Source organism: Canis lupus, chromosome 12 (genome assembly GCF_003254725.2).
Source record: "Canis lupus dingo isolate Sandy chromosome 12, ASM325472v2, whole genome shotgun sequence".
NCBI classification, from domain to species: domain Eukaryota; kingdom Metazoa; phylum Chordata; class Mammalia; order Carnivora; family Canidae; genus Canis; species Canis lupus.
In genome coordinates, this window is record NC_064254.1 from 44,609,669 (window position 1) to 44,637,118 (window position 27,450).

The window sequence follows — 27,450 nt, forward strand, 5'->3', positions numbered from 1 at the left end:
TTTTTTTCTGAGTGGGTTTGATTTAAGCTCTGCTGTGAGGAGGCAGTCTTGGGAACCAGGTTCATATTTTATACAGCAAATACATCAAGTCAAACAGCCCAGGAACAAAGGATAACAATGCATTTGGCAGGAAGTACAAGTATTTTTTAATCAATAAAAAGAAATAGGACAATGTGTCTAGTACCTTGGCTTGAAGAATGTAATTGTCTTGGTTCAGTTTGAAGAGTTCCTTTTCCTGTTGTCTCTTTAGTTCTTCCATCTTATTTTCCAGCTCTCTCTCTTTTTCTGAGAATGTAACTTTAATTTGCTCAATTAGGGCTTGTGCACCCCTCCATTTTTCCTCTGCTTCCTGAACTCTTTTAAACATAATTAACTCTGCCTCCTTACTCTCACCACAGTATCCTGAAAAATCCTTTTAAGGAGAAGAATTACTTCATTATAGTATATTTACATATTAGATTTATCTGAACATAAGTGGTTAGGAAAAAAAAAAACAGATTGAATAAAAATGGTAACAATGTTCTACTAAATAAGGAAATCAGTAAATGTTCAGTAAGATTGGAACATCATGCTTGATGCAGAAGAAATTTCATATATTTCATTATTTATTATTTAATTTTAGTATTATAAAACAAGAAAATTATGAATAGGATTTTGAAATTCAATACCTACATTCTGACACTGAACACAGTAATCAGTTTCTGTAGAATCTCCAGCCTTCTTAGGAGTAGCCAAGCAACCTTCAGTTTTGGAAGCTGGTTTACCCAGAGCTTCAGGCTTGATGACTTTTGTTCCAGATAAGATTTCTAAATATTGCAAACAATGGACAGAAGCACCACAAATGCAAACATAGTTGAATGTGTATTCAGCAATTACGTAACAATAGTACTAATACAATGGGAACACTAAGATAGATGAGTATCTCCAAATAGGCTGAGGTGTAACAATGAAACACAGCTGTTTCACTGCACTCAGAACTGCTGCCCATAATCAACATTTTACCCAATTTGACAGAGAAGGATAACTGACCCAAGATTCATGTCAAATGATAAATGGAGCTAAAAAAAAAAGTGAGAATGTGGATGGGATAATTTCAGGCCTTACTAATTTTAAATAAACTATTTATTTGGTTTTATTTATTTATTCATGAGACACACACACACACACACACACACACACACACACACAGAGGCAGAGACACAGGCAGAGGGAGAAGCAGGCTCCATGCAGGGAGCCTGATGTGGGACTCGATCCCGGGACTCCAGGATCACACCCCAGGCCGAAGATGGTGCTAAACTTCTGAGCCACCTGGGCTGCCCTAAACTATTCTTTTAAATATTCACAGCAGTAACAAATAAGAATATCTAAATGATAAATCAAAGAGCAGCTGATTAACTTTATGAAGCACTTTAGTTCAGATTAAATGTGATTTCAAAGCTTTTTGAAAACCACTCAAAGATTGCCAGAATCATGCTGCTTTTAACTGCATTTTCAATTTTATACATTATCAGTTTTCCCTTCTATGAAATATAAGGTAGTAAGACTTTTACATAAATACTGTATATCAAGATATAGTATTAATGGAATAGTATAAATTGCATGGAAATTTTATAACAGCTAGTCTAAATTGACTTAAAAATAAATTATAATACTGCTATAAAATCCTGGTAATATATATTAGAAAAAATGTGATTAATGTATATCCTGGTCAAATTTTCAGCTTTTAAGGTACCTTGTAACTCCCCAAACAGTAAGAATAATTCTGAGGCCAATAAATTATTCAGTTAACAATAAAAAAATGTTTATGAGAAATACCTGGAAGAGATCTTGAGGTCCATATTCAAATACTACAGGTACTGAGCTGAACAGTCAGTAAACATTTATTTATCTGCCTTAGAGGTAAACGAATAATTTGAATTTTAGATTTTTAAATATAATTTCTTCAAGATGCTAGCTTTTTGAGTGTAAAGTTTACTTTTTCATTTAAAGAAAAAATAACATGGTTATTAAAGATTTGGAAAATACAGAAAAATAAAAAAAAGAAACAAGTTACCAGTAGTATTTCACCCAAAGATTTTTTTTCTAACCTTTTCTCAGGCATGCAGAAGTTTTCCTTACAGAGTAGTAGTCATATTTAACTGGACTGTTCCATGTAGAAGGTTTTCTGGAGAAATTTCTTATATGAGAGTTTCTCATAAAGAAACTGAGTCACTATAAAAGCCAGCATTCATCCTTCCAAGTCACTGGAGATCCAATAATGTGGCCAATGAATGGGGTGTGATCTGCTAGCACTGTCTAGGAAGTGGCAGCTAAGAGTGGCAGGTGGTTCTTATTCAAGTTGTAGTCAGCTAGTGCTTTCATACCAGAATTCTCTTTTCTTGAATTATTAATTTTGATTTCTCTAAGTAGCCATTTTTGTAATGGTACACAGACATTATCTTTTTCCTTTATACATGACAGAAAATTGCCTAGATATAAAACTTAAACATGAAAACATCACAGAATGTGGACCTCATGAACCCTTCTTGAAATAAACAATGCATCAAGGAAATTTATTCAAATAAGAAACAAACCAAAATAATTCCAGAATGGAGAAGCTATGGCTAAGCGACTTATGAAAAACATTCCATCTCTTTAATAACCAGAACCAAGACCTAAATTCAAAAGCTGAGGGGAATTAAGGTTGAAGTAGAGAATAAATAAATTTGAACAAGTAAAAATGAAATCAATCAAAATGAATAAAAGGTATGTGAGTGGGGGAAGTATTGAAAATGCAGTTAAAAGCAGCATGATTTGGCAATCTTTGAGTGTTTTTCAAATCTATTTTCTTAAAGGGATCTTTTGGAATATAATATTTCTTAGGATGAAGTTTATTTTTCTTTTTACAGATTTAAGAAAAACTAAATCTAATATTTTAAAAAACTTGTAGGAGAACCTGGATGGCTCATTTGGTTGAGCGTGGGCTTAAGACCCAAGTTGGGCTCCATGCTCAATGGGGAGTACACTTGGGAGTGTCTCCCTCTCTTACCCTCTGCCCCTCTCACACACTTGTGTGTGTGTGCATGTGCTCTCTCTCAAAAATAAATAAATAAATCTAAAAAAAAAAGAACTTGTAAAGAGTGATCCTATTCTTACAAAATGTTTTGTCCATTTAGCCATATGTCTGCCTGTCTCCTTCCTTCCATCCACTCATCTATGCTTCCTTTTATCTGTATAAGAACAAGAATATACACATGAGAAGCACAAAATGATGCTCACTTGGTGTGACACCCAATGCTTCTTGCTAAGTGTTTGTTTTCTTTTTACTTTTCTGTATTTTTAAATTTAAATAATGAGCAACTATTCCTTCTGTGACAAGAAACTTATTAGTCTAAAAAAACATAACTTAATAGCCAAAGAAAATTAATTTAGAATAAAAAGGAAGACAAGCACACAGGAGGTGCTGATAATTGCCAATCTCCTCCTCCTCTGTATTAATAGAAACTTTCGTATGAATTTTACCCTGGGCAGCAATGTACCCAGTTGAAAGTCTCATTTCCCTGGACTCCAGGCAACTGAGGGTGACCACAAGATCAAAATTCAGGCTAATAAGATGAAAGCAAAAGTCTTATATGGGGTGTCCAGAAAATCACTACTTTCCCGATGAAGAATTTGATGATTTAACTAACACAGACCTTTTTACCTCTCCTGCCGATCTGGCCTGGAGGCTAAGTAGCCATCTTTTGATAATGAAGACAAAACTCACAGATGAAGGATTTTTTTGCAGCATGAAACAAGAAGGGATATGGTTCCTTGCACAATGGCACCAGCTCTGAACTGCCTATCCCTGCCTTCTTATTACATAAAAAAGAGAAACTCTGAGTAAGCCCCAGCAGCTGGCTTATTTTTCATCGTAACCAATGCTGATTACATGTGTGTTCTCTAGACTTTCTGTATACTAATCTCTCAGAGTCTAGTTGGAGAACCCAACCTGCGAAAAGTAACAACCATCCCAAAGGAATTAAAATTCTTCTTAATAAAACTAAAATTGCTCTGGGGGAATTTTATAATAAAAGGATTTTTAAATATCACACTTAATAGTCTAATGAAAAAAAGTAACTCAGTATAAACATGGACAGTCAAGTTTATCATTATACTTTAATGTCAATTTTTCTGTTTTTATTTTGGTAGTCACAAATATTATAAAATTTTGAAAATATGAAAAAAATACTCATAAAATATTGTTGCTTTCATCCACTGACCTCTAAATCATGCCCCTCATTTCTTTTCCACCAAATGTGATATTACTTCTGTCTTCATTCTTAGTAATTTCAATATACTCCTAGGTGATCCTTTCAACCCTTGGCTTTTGGATCCCTATACTTAAAACCCTTCCACCTCAGCTACTTAATTCCATTGGTATACTCTAGGCCTTTGTTTACCAGTAACACAATCACTCCTAATCTCAGTCTTAGGCATTTACTCTCTGTCAATCCTATCTTTCACTTTATGCTCTCTGGTACCTGAATTCCATCAATCCTTTAACATCAGTGGCACTCACAGATGATTGTTTCTACCTGTTTTACACTGTATTACACCCCTTGATGTCCTGTCTTCCTTCCTTACTCAACTTGAATTCCATATACACCATTAGCTCCCTTGCTCCTGTCTCAGTTCACCGCACTCATTTGGCAAAATGGTAAATCCAACTATACAACTACTCAACACCTCCAATCATGTAGCAAATGTTGATATGCACACACAAATACACTACCTAGTATCAATTTAAATGTATAATCACCAACTTTAAGAAGACTCCTCTGCAGGCAGTCTAGTTCTCCAGGATGTCGTCTTCTCTCCTCCAACACTCCTAACTCCACCCACAATGCCAGCTAATGATGTTTTATATCTTAGAGAAAATGGAAGCAATCAGAAGAAATCATCTACATTCTTTTACCATTTCTACCCAACCACCAACTATCTGTACCCATGTCTTCCCCCTTCCCATCTGCTTCTATAGATAAGCTATCCATGCCTCTATCTAGAGCCAACCCTTCCAGTTAACACTAGATTCCATTACACCTCCTCTACTCAAGGCCATTGCTCTAGCAGTTCTTCCCCTCTTACCATCACAAATCTACTGAATCTTTCCAAAAAGCATAAACATACTATTAGGCATACTATTATTTCTACCATTAACAACAACAAAACAACAAAAGGCAAAACAAAAAGCTTTTTCTTGACTTTACTTCCCATGTCAGCTACTACCACACTTTTTCCTGCCTTTTACACTCTTTCCTCCTGGTCAATAAAGTAAGTATCCCTCCTATCTCTCCTATTCTCATTTAGCCTGGCTTTTACAGCCGCATAAGTGTGGAAACTGTCCAGTTTACTGACCCAAAGGTCAATTCCTAGTTCCTATTTTCCTTTCTCTCTCAGCAGCAAATGATAGATAAATCAATCCTCCTTTCTTCACTTGGCTTTCAGGATCCCACACATTCAGGTTTCCTCTGACATTATTCTCTTTGCAGGTTACTCCTCTTCTTCCTGACCTCCTAAGGTTAGCATGCCCAGGGCTCAGGCCTTGGTTTGCTTTTCTTCTATTGCAATGTTTACTCTCTCGATAACCTTTGTTAGTCTTACGGCTTAAAAACCATCTATATTAGTTTTAACAATAACTCCTAAATCATATCTTGCAGTCCATACCTCCCTCTTGAACTCTAGAGTTTTCTATTTAATTGGCTCCTTGTCATCTTCACTTGCACATAGAACAGTCATTTCAAAAATAAGAGAAAACAAGAAAATTCAAAGACTTTGTAGGGAAAGGAATGAGAGGCCTACAGGTTAAGAACAAGAGGAAAGGATGCCTGAATTAATCCTATAGAATCATATTCCTGTCTCTCCAAAATAACCACCTCCTGCTCCTGTTCTCCTCTACTCTAATATAAATCAGCCTTGGCCTTCCTTTCCATCTTAGATGCACAGGTTGCAGCAACAAACACACACACACAAAGGCAGGAGAGTCTCTAATGCCTAAAGAATTTAAAATACAGTTAAATAGGTCCTGGACTTAATTTCAAGCTAGAAATGAATTTTCCAATGAAGACAATTCTTCTCATGACAAATATCACCATATAATAATGGTGAAATTGATCAGCTATTAAATTTAATCACAAAGGTAAAGATAAAATGCTTCTGGCTCTATTGCTCTCTCTCCCTGGAATTTAAAGGCAGCAGGAATGTTGGTCTGATCTGAACACTTCTATTTCTTTTAATAGCTGCATGGGCTTCTAAGTTGAAAATTACCATTCCTACTGTCAATATCAATGACTGCATTAGGAAATAACTAACAGAAGCACTGCAATATATAAAAATATGCATTATGTGACATATAAGACAGTCTGTCTCAGTCTATATCGAACCAATATCCAAATAATTTCTATATCAACCTTCATTTGCAGGTTGGTATTTGCATTCTGAATTTGTAGTTCTTCTCTGGTAAACATTGGATATTCCAAAGTCAACCAGATGAGCATGAGTTTGACTCTCCAATTCATTTCCCATACTTTATGAGTGTCATTCAGGAAAGCCTAAAGCTAATGACCAAAACCTCCTGTCAACAGAATCTTCCAAAATGGAATGTCCTATCTTAAGATTAATTCTTTCCTATGAAAAGAAAAGTTCATACAAGGAGAGAAAGAAATACAGTAAGTAGAGAACAAGGAAAGTAAAGTAATATGCTAAATGCACAGAACTCTATTACGAAAAGAATATATAATTACCTTTTTTCCTAGCTTGATTAGAAGTAGGAATGGATCTCAAGTTTTTGCTTTTCATAATGTCCTTTGAGGTTTTCTTTTCAAGAGTAGAAAAAGTCTTGAATGGCGAACTGGGTTTGCCATAGCCTGAGCTCCTAACTGATGCATATAATCCACTCTGGGGTTTTCTTTTAAGTAAGGGAGGTGCACTTCTGGCCTTCTTGTATGGTACCTGTTTGCCAGGTATAGCCCCTTCTTCTCCAGAACTGAGTTGAGATCTAAAAGTCTGCACACAACAAGTAGCACCTTTTTAGGACTTAAATAAACTTCAATTCCAGTTGTAAATGAAAATTTAACAGATGGCAAAACCATAGTGATTTCTAAATAATAGTTTGCAGAAGGCAAATCACTATACATTAAAGTTCTCAAAGTCTAATTCATCGGAATTTTAGTATTTTGAAGCACATCCTCAAAGTCAGGAGTAAAACAAAGCAATAATAAAACAAGATAAGCTTGCCAGAAAGCAAGATGTATAATTACTAGAATTAAGATGGAGGATAGCAGGAAAGAACTATTTTGAAATGACATAAAATTGTATCTTTTTTCCTCCAGAATTCTCAAGATAAAAATTTATTAATATCCTGCCTTATTCCACAAATACTGGAGGCAGTTTATGGTAAACATGTAACTCAAAACCATAAAATCAAACTAGAATATTGAGATCAAAGAAACTGTAAATCAGAATAGATCAAAGAACAGAGGAAAAAGGAACAGCAAAATGTAACACTCTCAAAGCTAATAGCATTTATATAAAATGTTAACTTACCTACTTTTGCAGAACATACTTTACTGGGAAGATTAAATAAAAAGCACTACAATGATGAGTAAACTTTATTTTCTTATGCTATTCAAATTCTGGACTATGCATATTAAAGACAAATGAAGAACGTAAAGAACGGCTTCCAAAAGAAAGCTAATGCTATAATGGTATTTTAAAATTTGAGGACTTACAGGATAGTGGAGTAAATAAACTGCTCACAGATATCCAGGATCTATGTGGAGGTTAATATGTAATCAATCCCACTACCTGTGAAGTACCTACTTCTCAACAGTATTTACGTAACTTCATTTATCAATATTTCAAATCAACTTAGATTATAAACACTTACTTTATTTATTTTGTCCTCCTGAGGCAATAATGAAGAACCACCAGATATTTTTTTCCTCAAAATATCAAGGTACATTTTATCTATATGTTCTTCTGTAGTATTTACTCCTGGATAGCTATTTTCTATATCTTTATTTGTTGTCTTTTTTAAAACCACATTCTCTTCATTTTTGCCAAAAAATTGGTTCCCATTTTGTGGCTCTTGAGATATAATATTTGGGTTCATCCTAAGGGGTAAAGGGCTAACAAATTCAATTTCTTTTCTATCAGTCAGTTTCTTATAGCTATAAAACAAAACAGAGAATGAACCCTAGGTGATCCTCAATATCAGTTTTATATATATATATACACACACACATACACATACATATATATCACATATATACATAACACGTGTACTTGCACACACAAAATATAAAAAATATTTATATTTAATATATAATATTTACATATATATTAAATACAATTAATATTTGTAACTATTCAAATTAGGTCATCAATGTAAAATAAATTATTTTCTGGTTAACAGAGTATACTCACAAAGTGTCATATAACTGTTTTAAATTTCAGATAATAAAATTTTAATGCAGAATATAAGGGATTACATGGATGACTCTCAGACTTACTTCAAAGGAAAGATAAACAAAGCAGGACGGAGATTGTTTTTGTGTAAGAAAAAATAAAAAATGAATTTCTAATGAACTTTGTGTAATTAATCTTTTAAATATTATAACATCATAAAGTCAACATGCATTTGAGGCAGGAAAAACATTTTACACATTTTTAGAAGAAACTAAAGAAGCATAATTTATGTCAGTGAAAAACAGTATAAATATTAAAAAGCATAAATTTCATAACAGTATGGGAAAAATTTTAAGGTAAAATAGGAAAATCACCAGTATTCTGAAATAAAATCATTTGTTATTTCAAACAGTAAAATCCAATAAAATATTTGAAACTACTCAATTTTTTAAAATAGAGAAAATATCCCTTAAGGAAATGTTCTAAATGTGGTTAAATATCAGTACAGGGGCTCCAAAATATAAATATTGTTATTTTCAAACTATGTAATCATGGTCTGTTAGGTCATTTAATCTTATAAAGTAAGATAATGTCATTTATAAAACAAAGTTTAAGAGGCTACTATTTTCATATAAGATAGACTGGCTTCTCAGTAACTGTTAGAACTTTCTAAAGTAGTTAGAATCATTAGAAAATGTAACAGTTCTTTGCTTCTTCATAGTAGCAGGATCTGGCTAGAAGCTCATCAAAACTGATTCCTGGTCTTTCTGTGTACTAACTAAACTACATTTCCTCACCTCCCTGAATCTAGTTGGATACAATTACTAGGTTCTTGCCTTTAGAATGTGAATGCTATGATCACAAGAACCAAGAGTATGTGTCATTGGCTCAGTGGCTGGGTTTTGGGAGGCAAGGAAACTGATACTAGAAACTGGAGAAGTAGCTATGTTCTACAGTGACAAACCATTTGCTAAATGGTCATCTACAATAGTTTATAAGGCAGATCACATGGCTCTTGAGTATGGGGTACTAAGAAAAATGGCAGGAGAATTTCTACTAGCTAGCTACTATTGGCTACTTTTGACAAGGTATTATAAGAAAGACATGAGCTCAAGATAAAAATGTGCCAGTTTGTAAGAAGAAATCAAAGGGAACAGAGAGAGTCTAGAAACTTAGTGCCTCTTAAGATTCAGCATTGAAAAATGCTATGACAAAGAAGGATTTCATGAGACTTCTCAGCTGAAAAGAGTGACTCAGTCCTTTGACAAAGATCATATTAAAGGAGTCATCTTGGGATCCCTGGGTGGCGCAGCGGTTTGGCGCCTGCCTTTGGCCCAGGGCGCGATCCTGGAGACCCGGGATCGAATCCCACATCGGGCTCCCGGTGCATGGAGCCTGCTTCTCCCTCTGCCTGTGTCTCTGCCTCTCTCTCTCTCTGTGACTATCATAAATAAATAAAAATTTAAAAAAAAATTATAAAGGAGTCATCTTCACACTTAAGGTTACTGTTCTCACTAATATCCAGACAGCTGCAACTGAATTGAGAGAGAGAGAGAGAGAGACAAAAAAAGCAGACTTAAAGCAGATTTAAAACCTGTCTACCATTGAGCCACCCAGGGGTCCTGGGATAGAATCCATATCAGGCTCACCGCAGGGAGTCTGCTTCTCCCTATGCCTAGGTCTCTGCCTCTCTCTCTGTGCCTCTCATGAATAAATAAATAAATAAAATCTTTTAAAAAACAAAACAAAACAAAAACCTCTGTCTAGGGGTGCCTGGGTGGCTCAGTTGGTTAAGATCTGCCTTCAGCTCAGGTCATGATCTCAGGGTCTTGGGATTGAGCCCTGCATCTCACTGCATCGCACAACATCATATCCCATCCTGCTCCCTGCTCAGCGGGGAGCCTGCTTCTCCCTCTCTCTCTGCCTCTCCCCCTGCTTATGCTGTCTCTCTCTCTCTCTAATGAATAAATAAATCTTTAAAAAAAAAAAAAAACCTCTGTCTAGCAGATTAATTTTAAGTGTAGTTACTGGCACATGTAACTGACTGGAACCAAACCAATCAAAAGCCTACTAAACTTTTTGAAGAAACTATAATGACAAAGAAACTGCAATCACATTTAAAAAACAAACAAATAAAAGCCAGTGACTTGTTTGGGAGCCTTAAAACAACCTGCAGGCAGGAAATAGATTAAGAAAGGAATGCTTTCTCCAAGATGGGAAAAAGAATGACTTTCATATCTCATATTTGAGCCTCCCTCAAAACTCACTTCATCTGTGGCCAAGAGTATAAATATTGTTATAAGAGGATTTCAAGGTTACATTACTGATTGCTGTATTTTCTTCATATTTTTACCTCTGAATGGGAGAATTTGTTACAGTTTTACTATCATATACTGGGTGAAGGTGAAGAAGTATAGAACCCGTGTTTTTAATTCATTGACAGTGAAGAGCCATATTCAAACCTGGTGAAGACTGTGCTTCACCTGAAAATCCTGGCCTTTTAGGTGGATGTGGTCCTGAATGGGATTTTGGGCTATTTGCTTTGGGGAAGAGATAGCAAGTCTTTGTATGAAAAAGAGTAAAATGGATTATTTGTCTATTAGAAGGGTAGATTCTGGTAGAGACTAACTAGATGCTATCAAATTCATTTATTTACTTTTCTTTCTGAGCATACAAACAAATCCTATTTCCCAGTCCTCTTGGACTTTGTTAGCTAGATGTGTTAGTTCTTACTAAGAGAATATGAATTAAAGTGATGTAACACTTCTCTGTTGAGGCAGTTGAAAGGAATTATGCTAAACTACCTTTTTTCTTTCTTTATCAATTAGTTGGATGAGGCTATGATAACCTTAAAACCACGTATTGATTACAAAGTAGCCTGGGTTCTTCAATGACTATGTGGAGAAGAGTCCCATCCCAGCTCCACTGACAAACATGGGATTATGATGAGAGCAAAAAATAAATTTTTCATGATGTTTAGCTATCAAAATTTTAATAATCCCAGTAAGTAGGATTATTTACTCTAGTTTACTAAAGAGTTTTCAGATATGTACACTAAAGTTTATACTATTGATATTTCTGTAATTATTGTTATGCTTTTAATAATGTAAGTACAATTGTTTTTAGACTTTAAACATATATGAAAAGAATCTCTATTTAGAATTCACATTAAGTAAAATGATTCCACCTATGCCAACAAAGACACAAGATATATAAACAAATCTCTTCATTAACACTACCATAGCCCCCAAGTAGCAATAAGTGAGAATAATCTGCTCTTTAAAACATACTAACTAGTGCTGCAGATCAGTGGAAGAGTACTAGACTTAGAATTCAAGTAAATGGGCTTTAGTGTAAGCTTCATTGCCTTGTTTTCTCTCAACTAGCACAAACGGAGAAACAGGATGAGAAATCCCTACAAGTGGATTTAGACAATGAGGATGTATGTAGTACAAGGAGGGGTTCAAACTTTGTTGAAATCACGAATGAATGAATACATGAATGGATGACAGGCTTCTCACAGAAATATTTCATGGAGATCAAAGATCTGACAATGTAAGTGGTTAAGCACATGGACTTGTTGTTTTCCTCAATATGATCTTGAGCAATTTCTTTCATTTTTTTTTTTTTGGCGGGGGGTAGGGAGGAGGAACCGAAGGGGAGAGAGAGAATCTCAAGCAGATTCCACACCCAGCATAGAGTCTGACAGGGGGCTCAATCTCACAACCGAGACCATAACCTGAGGCAAAATCAAGAGTTGGTCACTTAATTGAGCCATGCAGGTGCTCCTATTTAACTTCCTTAAGCCTCAGTTTTCTTACCTATGAAATGAAGATGATATTACAATATACCTCATAGAGTTACTGTAAGATTAAATGAAATCTAATATGTAAAGAACTCTACACAGTACCTGGCCCACAGTAAGCATGTGATAAAAATGTTAGCTGTTAATCACCACCACCTCCACCGTTATCATCATATGATTCTTGTGAAAGCTCCACCACTAAATTGGTTTATCTGTTTCATCACTTGAATAATGCAGATATAGATGCCTGACCTATTTGTTATGAGGATCATATGAGATGATGGATGTGACACTCTAAAGAATGTAACACAAATGTAAGGTTACTGTGATGTGCTACTCTGTGTGTTGGAGAATCACAGTGAGGTTCCACAAGCTTCCATTAAATGTACTGTGGCAGTGCATTTTCATGAAGCCTGCTCCTCTTGTGACCATAAAACTTACACTGTAAGACAATGGCTGGTCTGTAACTAAGTGCAAAACAAACTGGTTTATAAAGAAGCAAATCTATATGTGTACAGAATAAAATTCATGGTCCCTCTCACTGTTCAAATCAACTGCCCTGAGCTATTTAAAGGTGAAAGGAGGGACACCTAGGTGGTTCAGCAGTTGAGCATCTGCCTTTGGCTCAGGGCATGATCCTGGATTCCCCAGATCCAGTCCTGTATCAGGCTCCTTGCATGGAGCCTGCTTCTCCTCCCTCTGCCTGTCTCTCATGAATAAATAAATAAAATCTTTTTTTTAATTTATTTTTTTATTTTTATTTATTCATGAGAGACAGGGAGAGAGAGACAGAGACACAGGCAGAGGGAGAAGCAGGCTCTATGCAGGAAGCCTGATGTGGGACTTGATCCCAGGTTTCCAGGATCAGGCCCTGGGCTGAAGGCAGTGTTAAACCACTGAGCCACCCGGGCTGCCCAATAAATAAAATCTTGAAAAAAAAAAAAAAAAAAGCTGAAAGGATTTTAGCTTTCAGTAAAAAGCCTTCAGGCTACTTACAAAATGGCAGGCTTTTTTTTTTTTTTTTTTTTAGTGGCATCTAAAATTTTTTTTTTTAATTTTAGCACTAGAAGGATTTTGATAAAGAACTAAATAAGAAGAGAGCAGTGACTCACAGACTCATATAAGCTACTCATTAATCATTCACTAGGAATGAGTATATAAAAGAAATAACTCTAAAAGTTTCCAGTAACAAAACAATAAACAAATAAATAATCTGCACAATCCATTCCAAAAAATTCTCATACCTGACAGGTTGCAAATCAAAACCACTGACACCAAAGGCATCTATTCTAATAGGTTTCATCAGCTCCTCTACCGTGGGCAGATCTAAGAGGAAAAAAAGTTAAAATAGCAACCCAAAAAATTATGTTAATTGCTTAGTGTTTCAGTCTCACTATGATTACATTTTTTCTGACAGAGTTAACAAAATGACATATACAATAAATCCAGTTTCCCTCTATAAACTTACTTGTATCAAGAAAATCTCTTTTGATTTACATTTTAAATATGTATATATATTTGATGTGCCTAACTATATCAATATTAAATATATGTGTATGGGTGTGCCAATACATGTACAAATGTTTGTTAAATATATATTTAGTTGATCCCAAAATAACGTTCTTTATTGAAAGAATAACTTTAGAATATGCATGAGGAAAAGCATAAAAAATGTGAAAATGTTTAAGTGATTTCCTAATTTGATCGAGGCACACTAAAGGAGGAATTGACATTTTAACCATGTTCAGCTCTAACTTTATAGCTAAACCACTATTCCCAAATTCCATTTTAACAAACCCTTTAAATTCAGAGACTGAGAAACAAATTTAAAACATTAAAGCCAACTACATTTAAATTATACTAGAAACTGTTCAGAGAAGGTCTCAAATGAACTTTTACCAGATTCCGTAGTAGAGGCGTTTTTAGAGGACATTTCACTTTCCTGAGGATAATCTTTCACTGAGTTCTTGGTATTTTCCACTGCATTACTCTCAGTTCTTTGTTCGTCCACCTCTCCTAAAGAATGGGCTATATGACAATATGCCTGATGTAGAGCTTCAATATCACTATTGCTTTGTCCATAAGAAACACCTGTTGAAATAAATGTAATTTCCAGTATAATCACATGAATACATGAGATACAAAACACAAATATCATTCTTTAATGTGTTTGGAATGGTGAACAAGGCTGGAAGAACAACAGCAACATTACAAAGACAGAGTCAAATACAAACCTTGGTAATATGTACCTCAGCTATTACCCATATGATTGTGACACCCAAATCTATGTCTTTTGTCCTTACTTGTTTTCTGAATATTAAATTTTCTAACAGACATTTACACTATTCTATAATAAGTAAATCAAATTTAACATATCCCCAACTGAATTAATTATATTCCCCAACAAAACTTGTTCTACTACCAGTATCGTAGCTAATGGCATCACTATTCATCTAGTCATCCAAAACAGAAAACCTGATTTCATTGTTCACTCTACCTTCCCTATTAACCTCCTCCTCCTCCCACCAACTAATAAATATGTTCTGGAAAAAAGAATTTGAAGATTCTAATGACAAAAATGATCTAAGATTTTGTAATGTATTTTCTTACTCATTTTGTACTTTTCATTCCTAACACTGGAATTTTCAAGATTAGAGAAAAAAATAAAAGAGTCATAGAACAGTGGGGAAAAAAGAAGAGAAATAAGGTAAGTAGTCTCCTTTTCTGTTACTATTCATGATCAATTAATTAATGCTTAAAAATAAAACAGCCAATATAGCCTTAACTGGAAAGGGCTGACTTCTCTGCCTTTTATGCTAAAAAAAGAGGATTCTATGTGGTTATTTAATATATTATTACAAGTCAAAAGCTCCCTAATTTTTCTATTTTAGGGAGTTGAGAAGTGTCAAATCCTACATTGCAGAGGCAGGGATCTAGTTGTGAAGCAGTACTGCCATCCTGTAAATGCTCCACACAGGTGGCCATAGCACAAAATGGTACCTGCCCAGGAGACAAATGAAAATAAGCAGAAGGCTGGATCTGGCCCCCATTTTTTACAGTTACCAACCTTTCTAATACAATAAAGTGCAAAGAATTTCAAAAGTGATACCTTTTTAAAAAGATGATCTTTGACAATGTATCACTTAAACTGAGGTTGCTTAATACTTAAACATTATGAAAAAGAAAACAAAACAACCATCTGATGTTTCAGTTCTCAAATCAAGTTCAGATGCTCATTTGAAGATTTTCTAGTGTATTTTTGAAATAGTAAGTAAACTCAATACCGCACAGTCCATAAGTATTTATACTGTATGCCCTCAAATTTTTTATTATAATTTCTACCATCAACAGAGGGTTGGTATAACTAATAGTGATAAGAACCATATAGTACTACTGCTTATTGAATCTTTAACAATAAACAAGGCGTTATACATTATCTGAGTTGACCAACACAAGACCTCATTTTAAAGATGAGGAAACAGGCTTAGAGGTATTAATTGTCCAGTGTCACACAGCTGATAATTGGCAAGGCTGGGAATATGAGTCTAAGGCAATGTGACAAAATGATCATACTTACTATCTTCCAGTAATAACAATCAAATTATCTGAGTCAAAAGCATTTAAGAAATAAGACCAGAAAATTACAGCTTTCTATAATTGCTTAAATTATCTTAAGAGTTTTTTCATTTAGCAATACCTTCTTTTTCTTATAAACTACAGTGGTAGTTTTCATATTGCATTTTACAAAATCACAGTTTCTCAGAAAATCATGGGTTCTACCAATGTTTGATTGAAATTTCATTTTAAATTGTGCTTTAAAATGTAAAAACAGAAATTAATCTGCACATTCAACTGTGCCATCTATATAACCATATTATTTTGAAAACCATCAGCATGGTAACTTTTGCCTCCTGCTTAATTTTCATGCATATCTTATAAATGAATTTCCTATATTGCATCACTGATTAGAAAAGCTGTAACTCTATATTGGTCTTTTACAAGATTTTGTGTCAGCTTACTAAAAACTGTACATGTGGGTTGACTATCATAGCACATACGTGATATGGACTCAAATAGCAGTAAGACTGAAGAACATGTGTTCAGCACATGCTTTCATTATGGCGAATATTAAACTGGGTAATAACTAAATGAGTAACAGGACTTGATGGGAAAATTCTGTTGAAATTTTTTTTACTTTCATAATTACATTTTTAAATGGAAGTAGATGAAACAAGATAGTGGTGACTTTTGGAACAGCAGTGACTAGAAATAAGATCTTGCGTGGACTTTGTGGTTTTGGTCATGCTTTGCTTTTTGATCTGGTTGTTGGTTACATGGGTGTGTTCAATATATGAAAATTCATCAGGTTGCACTATTATTATACACAAACTTTTCTGTGGGTATATTATGCTTCAATAAAAAAGTAAGAAGAAATAAAAAATAAAATAAAAATAAAATGCAAGCAGATGTTTAGAGCTGGCTAGTGATTTATCATTTCTATTGCTCTTCTGTTTCAAGTCTGGATTAGTTAATTGACTATACTGGTCAATTGAGACCTGCAAAGCTAGTTGATTAAAAAGTTCTCATTAGCAACTATTTATGCAATAAACCAAGAATATTTTAATGTTATACAACAAAATAAGATATACAAACATAACAGAAATCTGATGGTGATGTAAGAATATAACAAATGCCTAAAACTTCTGATTTTAAAAATTTCAAAAGACCATGCTTGTTCTCATCAACTTTGTAAGTAAATATAACAAATATAAACATTTATATTTATACTGATAACATAACATACTTCTCTACACAGAGAGTACCATACTGAATTTCATTTGGAAGTAAGCATTCCACTGCCTTAATAATTTGAAAAGGCACTGTCTTGAAGATCTTTATAACCTTTAGAAAAGTCTAGATGGTCCAAGGCATTTTGGAATTTTGGAATGTGCTTTAGCTTTCTCTCACACAGAAGGAACAATGGAAAAGCAAAGTAAGACTGAAATCTCATTTCTCCTACATGTTCCAAATTTAACAGAACATGCTCTGGATGAACACAGAAAATTAATTCATATTCACCTATAGTGTTGTACTTTGTATAACAGCATTCATTAATTATTAATAACTTTTTATTAAAAATACACTTTATTTGGCCTAACATTGCCACCATTGGCAAATTTAGATTATTTAAGTTGTTAATAATGGTAAAAAAAAAAAAAAGTGGGATTTAAAATTTGATTGTTGAGGTACCAACAATTGGCTCAGTTGGTTAAACATCTGACTCTTGATTTCAGCTCAGGTCATGATCTCAGGGTCATGAGATTGAGCCCTGCATTGAGCTCTGTGCTGGTTACAGAGCCTGCTTAAGATTCTCTCTCTCCCTCTCCCTCTACACCCTCCCTTAATTTTTTTATTGTTGATATAGTTATTATATATTATATATTTATTTCTCTGGAAATAAAGTCAACTAGTCTTAAACTTACATATTTAGAGAATAGTTTTTCACTTTTACCTGTTCCTGTCATTTCATTATCTGCCATTTCTGGTAGGGCTTCCGGCTTAGTTGCTCTATCCTGTTCATCAAGCTTGACCTCTCCAACAGAGTCTAAAGAATCAAGCAGCACCACTTAAAAAAAAAAAAATTAGAGGAATATAGAAAAGTTTGTATGGTTCCTTCAATTTAATATTTTAATCATGTACAAGCTACATAAAAACAAAGATAAATATTCACATATAAAGAGTATATAATCATGTATCTGTAATAAGCATGATTGTATTAACATGCATAACTACACTTACATACATGTGGAATGCAAAGGGTCTGTGAAAAAATAACAAAAAAGAAATATTCTCCCCCTCCAATTTACTGAGGTATAGTTGACAACTGAAAGTTATATACGTAAGATGTACAATTTCATGTTTTCATATATGTACATACTGTGAAATACTGACCACAACCAAACTAATTAACATATCCATTACCTTACCTTTCGGTTAGGTATCTTTTATATATGCATGTGGTGAGAATACTTAAGATTTCCCCCTTTATCAAATTTCAAGTATACAATATTGTTATCTATAACCATATTGTTGTATATTAGATCTCCAGAACTTATCTTGTATAACTGAAACTCTGTACTCCTTAACTAACATCTTCCCAAATCCTCCTCCCCTAGTTCCTGTTAACCATCATTCTACTCTCTTGTTTCTACAAGTTTAACATTTTTAAGATTCCACATGTGAGATCATGCATGTGTGAATATGACTAACGCTATCTTGGACATAACTGCCATGACAACTATTTTGTGACTTGAAACCTTCTTGAGCACAGCTGCCATCCAACATTCTCTGCTTTTCCTTAACCACATCTGTTAAGTACACCCTCGAGCATAGCATCTGTAACCTGCCCTGGAGCTAGGACTATGATCTACACCTATTCTTAAACATTCTCTCTTCATTGGTCCCTCAGCATGTACTACCAGCCTCTAGAGCTCTACAGGCAGGTCCTAAGGAGGTGGGGTTGTAGAGATCTATTCATCTTGCGGTGCACAGAAAATGCTTCCGCCTCTAAGTTCCCTTAATAAACCATTTCTTGTCAAGCTGGACTTGTTAGCCTTTTCCTGCGGACTTAGGACTCCTTTGGCCTTTGAAATTTGATTTGCATATGCCTTTCTGCATCTGGCTTATTTCACTTAGCATGATGTCCTCCACAGTGTCCTCCTACAAGTACATTTTCTTTATCATTCATCTGTTGATGGCATTTATGTTGTATTCATATTTTGGCTATTGTAAATAATACTGCAGTGAATGTGGGAGTACAGATATCTCTTCAAAAAAATATATCCAGAAGTGGAATTACTAAATCATAAGGCAGTTCCATATTAAATTCTTTTCAGGAATTTCCATATGGTTTTCCATAGTGGCTGCACCCATTTACATTCCATCTACAGTGTAGAAAAAGTTTCCTTCTCTCCTCATCAACATGATATTTTGATAGCCAATCTGACAGGTAGGAAGGGGATATCTCATTTGACTTGCATTTTTCTGATTAGTGAAGTTAAGCATCTTTACCTGTGTTTGTTGGTCATTAGTGTGCCTTCTTTTGAAAAATGTCGAGGTCTTATGATCACTTTTAATTGAGTTATCCAGTTTTTTTGCTATTGAGTTGCATGAATTCCTTATATATTTTAGATATTAACTTATCAGAAATATGGCTTACAAATATTTTCTCCCATTTTATAGGTTGCCTTTTCACCCTGCTTTTTCCTTTGCTAGACAGCATTTTAGTTTGATGCAATCCCATTTGTCTAATTTTGCTTTTTTTGCCTGTGTTTTGGGGTCACATCTAAAAAATTATTCCCTAGTGCAATGCGAAGTTTTTTCCCCTATTTTTCCTTCTAGTTATTTTACAGTTTCAGGTTTTATTATTTAAGCCTTTGATCCATCTTGAGTTGACTTTCATATGTGAGGTGAGATAGGGTCTAATTTCATTCCTCTGCATGTGAATATCTAGTTTTTAAAGATTTTATTTTTTTAAATTTTTATTTATTTATGATAGTCACAGAGAGAGAGAGAGAGAGAGGCAGAGACACAGGCAGAGGGAGAAGCAGGCTCCATGCACCAGGAGCCCGACGTGGGATTCGATCCCGGGTCTCCAGGATCGCGCCCTGGGCCAAAGGCAGGCGCCAAACTGCTGCGCCACCCAGGGATCCCATATCTAGTTTTTAAATATCATATACAGGCATAACTCAGAGATACTGCAAAGTTCAATTCCAGACCACTGCAATAAAGCAAAAATTGTGATAAAGCCAGATTAATTTGTTTGGTTTCTCAGTGCATATAAAAGTTATATTTACACTATACTGTACTCTATTAAGTGTGCAATAGCATTACATCTATAATTATGTACATACCTCAGTTTAAAAATACTTTATCGCTAAAAAATACCAACCATCACCTGAACTTTCAGCAAGTTGTAATCTCTTTGCTAGTGGAGTCTTGCCTCAATGTTGATATCTGCTAATTGATTAAGGTGGTGGCTGCTGAAGGTGGGGGTGGCTGTATGAGTTTCTTAAAGTAAGACAATGAAGTTTGCTACATCAACTGACTCTTCCTTTCACAAATGATTTATTTCTATGCAGCATACAATTCTGATAGCATTTTACCCACAGAACTTTCTCAAAATTGGAACTGAATCTCTCAAACCCTGTCACTTGCTTTATCAACTAAGCTTATGTAATATCCTAGATTCTCTGTTGTCATTTCAACAATCTTCATGGTGTCTTCACCAGGAGGAGATACCATCTCAAAAAACCACTTTCTGTGGTTATCCATAAGAAGCAGCTCCTCATCCTTTTAAGTGTGACCATAAGGTGGCAGCTATTCAGTCCTATCTTCAGGCTCCCCTTCTAGTTCTCTTGCTATTTCTACCACATCTGCACTTAATTCCTCCACCGAAATCCTGAACCTCTCCAAGTCATCCATGAGGGTTGGAATCAACTCCTTCTAAACTCTGTTGATATTTTAACCTCTTCCTGTAATCACGAGTGTTCTTAATGACATCCAAAATGGTGAATCCTTTACAGACGGTTTCAATTTGCTTTACCCAGATCCATCAGAATCACCATCTAGCACAATTATAGCCATATAAAATGTATTTCTTAAATAGTAAGACTTGAAAGTCAAAATTACTCTGATCCGTGGCCTGCAGAATGATACTGTGTTACAAAACATAGGCAAGAAAACCACATGAATCTCAACATACATTTCTATCAGAACTCTTGGGTGATCAGGTGTATTATGGCCTATCTCAGTTTTCAACATGCCTTTCTCACTAAGTTGAATTATTTCCAGCTTCTGATATAAAGTGAAAGACAGGTGACTCTTCCTATTACTCAAACACTTAGAGCCACTATTAGGTTCTTAACTGGCCTAATATCAATACTGTTGTACCTTGAGTAATAGGGAGGCCTGAGGAGAGGGAGAAAGATGGGGTAACAGCTTGTCAGTGGAGCAGTCAGAACACAACATTTATCAATTAAGTTTGCCATCTTACATGGGCACGGTGCCCCAAAACAGTTACAAGAGTAAAATCAAAGATCACTAATTACAGATCACTATAACAAATATAATAATGAAAAAGTTTGAAAAATCACAGAATTACCAAATATAACACAGATACATGAAGTGAGCGGTGCTGTTGGAAAAATGCACTGATAGGCCTGATCAATGCAAGACTGCCACAAACTTTAAATTTGTAAAAAACCCAGTATCTGTGAAACACAATAAAGCAAAGCACAATAAAACAAGGTATGCCTATATTAAGGAGACTATACTTTCTTCATTGTATATTTTTGGCTCCCTTGTTGAAGATCAGTTGACCATAGATGTGTAAATTTATTTCTAGGCTATTCTATAGTTTCAATGGTTTTATATGTCTGTTTTTATGCGAATACCATACTGTTCTGATTACTATAGCTTTGTAATATATTTTCAAATCAGGAGAGTGATGCCTCCAGTATTGCTCTTTCTCAAGTTTGTTTTGGCTAATGGAGTCTTTGGTAATTCCCCATAAATTTTAAAATGGAATGCCATTGGGACTTTGATGGGGATTATCTTGTAGACTTGTAGACCACTTTAGGTAGTACAGACATTTTAACAGTATTAATTCTACCAATCCATAAGCACAGGATGTCTTTCCATTTATCTGTGTTTTCTTCAATAGTTTTCTAATTTTCACTGTAAAAGTCTTTCAACCTGTAAATTACACTTTCTACTACCAATTATCTTTGTCTTTTCTTTTTTAGCTTCACTGAGGTATAACTAACAAATAAAATTTTAATATATTTAACGTGGACATGATGATTTACATATACATTGTGAAGCGATTCCTACAACTGAGTTAATTAATGCATGTATCACCTCACTTTTTTTTTTGATGAAAACACAAGTTCTGTCTCAGTAAGTTTCAATTATATAATAGTCACAACTGTATTCATCATGTTATATAAATTCTCAGACTTTATTTATAACTGAAAGTCTATACCTTTTTACCAACCTCTTCTGATTTTCCCCACCCTTCAGCTTCTGGCAACCATCATTCTATTCTGTTTCTGAGTTCAACTTTTGTTTTTAGATTTTACCTATAAGTGATACTATGCAATATTCATCTTTGTCTTGCTATTTCACTTAGCCAAGTTCATGTATATTGTTGAAAGTATTTCCTTTATTAAAGAGTAATATTCCTCATTATATATGAATATTCCATTAGTATATGTCACATTTTCATTCATCCATTGACAGACATTAGGTTGTTTCCATACCTAGGCTATTATAATGCTGCAATGAAAATGGAAATACAGATATCTGAGATAATGACTGTTTTCTATATATTTCTAATATTATATATGTATATATATATATATGTATATCTCTAAAGGTGGCACTGTTGGATCATGTAATAGTTCTATTTTTAATTTCTTGAGGAGTCTTCATACTGTTTCCCATTGTGGTTATACCAGTCTATAATGCCACCAATAGCAGACAAGAGTTCCCTTTACATCCTCACCAGCATTTATCTCTTATCATTTTGATAACAGCTGCCTAGCAGGTGTGAGGTGATATTTCACAGTGGTTTTTTGTTTTGTTTTTTTTTTGTTTTTTTTTTTAAAGATTTCATTTATTTATTCATGAGAGACACACAGAGAGACACACAGGCAGAGACACAGGAAGAGGGAGAAGCAGGCTCCACGCAGGGAGCCTGATGCGGGACTTGATCCCGGGACCCCAGGATCAGGCCCTGGGCTGAAGGCAGGTGCTAAACCGCTGAGCCACTCAGGGATCCCCTCACAGTGGTGTTTAATGTCACTTTCCTGATGATTAGTAAAGTTAAGCATCTTTTTATGTGCCTACTGGTCATTCTTGGCTATTAAGTTGTAGGAGTTCCTTCTATGTTTTGGATATTAATCAAGTGTCGGATATGTAGTTTGCAAATAATTTCTTTTATTCCACAGAATGCTTCTTAATTTTGCACAGCCCATGCTGTGCAGAAGCTTTTTAGTTTGATGCATTCCCACTTGTTTATTTTTGTTTTTGTTGTCTTGGCTTTTGGTGTGAAATCTAAAAAACTGTCACCAAAGACCAGTATAAAAGAGCTTACCCCATGTTTTCTTCTATGGGTTTAATAGTTTTAGGTCTCATATACAAGTAATTAATCCATTTTGAGTTATTTTGTGTTTGGGGCCAGATAGGGGTCCAGTTCCATCTTTTGCATATGGCTATCCAGCTTTTCAAATACGATTTATTGAAAAAACTATTCCTTTCCTCACTGTGAGCTCTCTGTGCCACTATCAATAACTAATTGGCCATATATGCAGAGGTTTATTTCTGGATTCTCCACTGATCTTTTTTAAATGCCAATACCATGCTATTTTGGTTACTGTTCCACCGATCTATGTAGGTTTTTTTTAATGCTAATACCATACTATTTTGATTACTATAGCTTTGTAATATATTTGAAATCAGGATGTGTGATGCCTCCAGCTTTGTTCTTTTTTTCTCAAGATTGCTTTGGCTATTTAGGACCTTTTGTGGTTCCATCTGAATTTTACAATTGCTTTTTCTACATCTGTGAAAAATGCCTTTTGAATTTGATATGGATTGCACTGGTAGATCACTTTAGGTAGTACAGACATTTTAACATTAATTCTTCCAATCAATCAGCACAAAGGATCTTTTTTCCTGATTTATGTGTTCTTCAATTTCTTTCATCAATATTTTATAGTGTTAAGTGTACATCTCTTTCACTTCCTTAATTTATTCCTAAATATTTTATTCTTTTTCATGCTACTGGAAGTGGGATTGCTTTCTTATGGTTTTCTTTTCTTGAGGTGTCTTTCCAGTTTTGGTATCAAGGGTAATGCTGGCCTCACAGAATGAATTTGGAAGAATTCCCTCTTCTATTTTTTGGAAGATTTTAAGGACTGGTATGAATTCATCTTTGAATGTCTAATAGAATTTACCATAATGCCATCTGGTCCTAGTCTTTTAAAAAGGAAATATTTTTACATATGACAGGAAGGATTCAAGACATGCATAAGATACATATTGCTGAGAAAATCTGTGGACTTTAATTCATTCGAGATATTTAAAAACAAAGGGAGATAGAAACTTTTTCAGAATTATTTAGATAAAATTCTAAACAGATCATTTTTTTGCCATCTAAAATATATGAATACATGTAATATTTACCATTAGCCAGCATGCCAGTTTTCTCTTCCTAAATTAAAAAGAAGAAGATAATCATATGATTTGAAACCAAAATTATATAAAATACCCACAATGCAAACAGTAGCAAAATTTGAAAACCAGTGTTTTACTCCATTATGAAAAAGTCAAGAAATGTGTTTTCTAAGTTTCTTTCATCACTCTCATTCACTAATAATTCTATATGACTGGAGAACATAGCTATGAGAGAACTTTCAGAAGTCTCTTTAGAATAACAATTACCAATCCATTTAGGCCTTTAAAGTATCTAGATGCCATCTGCTTATCCACCTTGCTCAGAAATTCTATTTTTTGAACTCTAAGATAACATGGATACTTTATATAAGATTCTTGCTATTATAACATCAATCATTTTTCTTTTATTGTTCAAAATTAATGATCAAATATAACTTGTAGTCTGTTTGAGCTACATTTTTGAAAGACAAAAATTTCAAAGAGGCAGTCCACCAAATCAGCAAGATAGTTGAAATTTGTCAAAATTATAAGTTCCCTAAAAACAATGATCAATTCTCTTAGAGTAAGTTTTATATAGTGTCACCCATATTCTCCACTCAGATAGGCAATGTGTATGTTTACACTGACACATTTTTATGCAGGCTGTATTTTCTTAATATATCAAACCTCTGTGCCTTCTACTGATGTGTTTTTCATAAAACATCTAAACTGTCATATTCTAAGTATAAAGCCCATTAAGTTACTAAGGATAACCAGCAGATCACATTAATCTTCATGTATTTCTAAAAGTTTTATTCTCCCCTCCAAATGGAGTGATGTAGAGACACCCAGTGACAAAGCACCAGGTATATTTACAAATAAGTATTTATTAATACCTGGTATTTCTTGCTTCTATTTAACTATTCTATTTAACTTTGCTTCTATGAAACCTATGGTTTCATACATGTTTAAAACATCTAGTCTGAACATGCAGTCCTGAAAGAGACCTCACTTGTACAAATCAACACCAAAATAACTAATAGTAATTATCCTACTAGTTAGTTATTATTAGGTAGCTTCAAGGATAAGCTCTACAAGGCATGCAATACGCAGTAATACCCTTAACCAGTCTTAGTAAGAACTGAGAAAAAAAAAGAATTAGAGTACAACAACTGAATATGAATGGAATAATTTAATTCATGATCTTAGCCAAGTTAAGTTTCATATGGTAATGTCACTGTTAGCATAAATACTGAGAAGGGGTATTTATTGTACTTCACAAGGACAAGATCTACCAAAAAAAGTGTAGCTTCATATACCTGTTTAAAAATTAGATTTGAATTTCAATTAAAATTTCAATTTCTAAAACTTAAGGAAGTTACTTGCCAAAAAGATTCTTGAGAAAATCAATGGCCGTATTTCATTATGATTCACATTAAACTGGCATCATGAATTAAAAAAATGTGAGCGTTAAGAGATGAATAACCTTACAACGATGAGCAAGACAATGAAGAACTCTGTATTTTGAACTCTTCCTATAGTGAAAGTCAGCTAAAATGGTGACAGAAGTTTCAAAACTGTCAAGTATATAACTGATGTATACCTGTTTGGGTACATGTTGTTTTTCAGATTGGGGATTTTCTTTGGAATGAGTCTCTTCTTGAGTAGTTAAAGGTGCATCAATATCCTCCTCACCTTCGAAATCATCACTGTAATTTTCTGAAGAAAATAATTTTTTAAAAATACAAGGATCACACTAACAAAAAGATCATATCCTGGGAAAAGACTGTTAATTTCCAAAGGAAGGAGTCTGCATACGAATAATTTATTGAAATAGTAACATAAAGATAGCTTTAGAGGACATACTTTATTTTGTGAAGATTTTTTTTTTTAAGATTTTATTTATTTATTCATGAGAGACACAGAGAGAGAGAGGTAGAGACATAGGCACAGGGAGAGGCAGGCTCCATACAGAGAGCCCAACGTGGGACTCGATCCCGGCATCCCGGGATCACGCCCTGAGCCAAAGGCAGACACCCAACCACTGAGCCACCCAGGCGTCCCTCTTTTTTTTTTTTTTTTTTTTTGGCAAAAATTTAATGAAAACTCAATTTGTAAGACTTAGGTTTATTTCACTGTCTTATATTTTCAAATAGTTATAAGAGCTTTATATTTTTAATCTTTTATGTTTTTTAACTAAAAGTTTCTAGAGCTGTCCAAACATTGTATTTTTAAAACAAAGTTTAATGCTTATTTTTAAAAGAATCTCAGGGATGCCTGGGTGGCGCAGTGGTTTGGTGCCTGCCTTTGGCCCAGGGCGCGATCCTGGAGACCCGGGATCGAATCCCACATCGGGCTTCCGGTGCATGGAGCCTGCTTCTCCCTCTGCCTGTGTCTCTGCCTCTCTCTTTCTCTCTCTGTGACTATCATAAATAAATAAAAATTAAAAAAAAATAAAATAAAAGAATCTCAAAAGCATACTTATAAAAGGCAGCACTTCTGTGAAATCTTGACATTTTTAAAACGTTGGATGAATTGATTGATTGATTGATTGATTGTCTCTGTAGGTATCTCCAATGTAACCCTGAAACAGTACTTATGATTGATTGTCTCTGTAGGTATCTCCAATGTAACCCTGAAACAGTACTTATGAAAGATCTATCTCTAATCCTTCCCGCAGGTAAATACTGGCTCTATGTGACCTCTACTATTTCCTAATTCTGGGCACTTCTCAGCTAAAGTCCCAAATTATATCTCAATGAATTTATACCAGAAGAGAAATGTGTGTCTATGTTAATTAACATGATGCCAATAACACTACTTAGGGGAAGGTAAGGTAGGAGTTACCTGGCCAGGATCTCTAAACCAATTTTTAATGTGTTGTTTATAGCCCTTAAATTGAAGGATTAACTGAGATTTGTGACGTTTTCAGAGTGGAAACCATCATTCCAGAAATAAACATAATCTTAATTGTATTTTGAAAATTAGAGCACTTTCAG

General features: G+C 34.4%; 1 protein-coding gene across 9 annotated transcripts in view; it reads right to left on the reverse strand.

The window, feature by feature from the left end:
- Positions 1-27,450, reverse strand: part of CEP162 (centrosomal protein 162) — a 91,388-nt gene that overhangs the window by 40,930 nt on the left and 23,008 nt on the right. For 5 of the 9 annotated variants that reach the window (XM_025444449.3, XM_035698130.2, XM_035698127.2 and 2 more), the window contains 9 exons: positions 26,055-26,170; positions 24,482-24,509; positions 17,745-17,858; positions 14,132-14,323; positions 13,477-13,558; positions 7,907-8,189; positions 6,762-7,023; positions 673-806; positions 185-412 (listed from right to left, as the gene is read on the reverse strand). In XM_025444449.3, coding sequence (XP_025300234.3) covers positions 185-412; positions 673-806; positions 6,762-7,023; positions 7,907-8,189; positions 13,477-13,558; positions 14,132-14,323; positions 17,745-17,858; positions 24,482-24,509; positions 26,055-26,170 — 1,439 coding nt within the window. The remainder of the gene's footprint in view (positions 1-184; positions 413-672; positions 807-6,761; positions 7,024-7,906; positions 8,190-13,476; positions 13,559-14,131; positions 14,324-17,744; positions 17,859-24,481; positions 24,510-26,054; positions 26,171-27,450) is intronic. The other 4 variants (XM_025444452.3, XM_035698129.2, XM_049092327.1 and 1 more) reach the window with 2 other exon arrangements.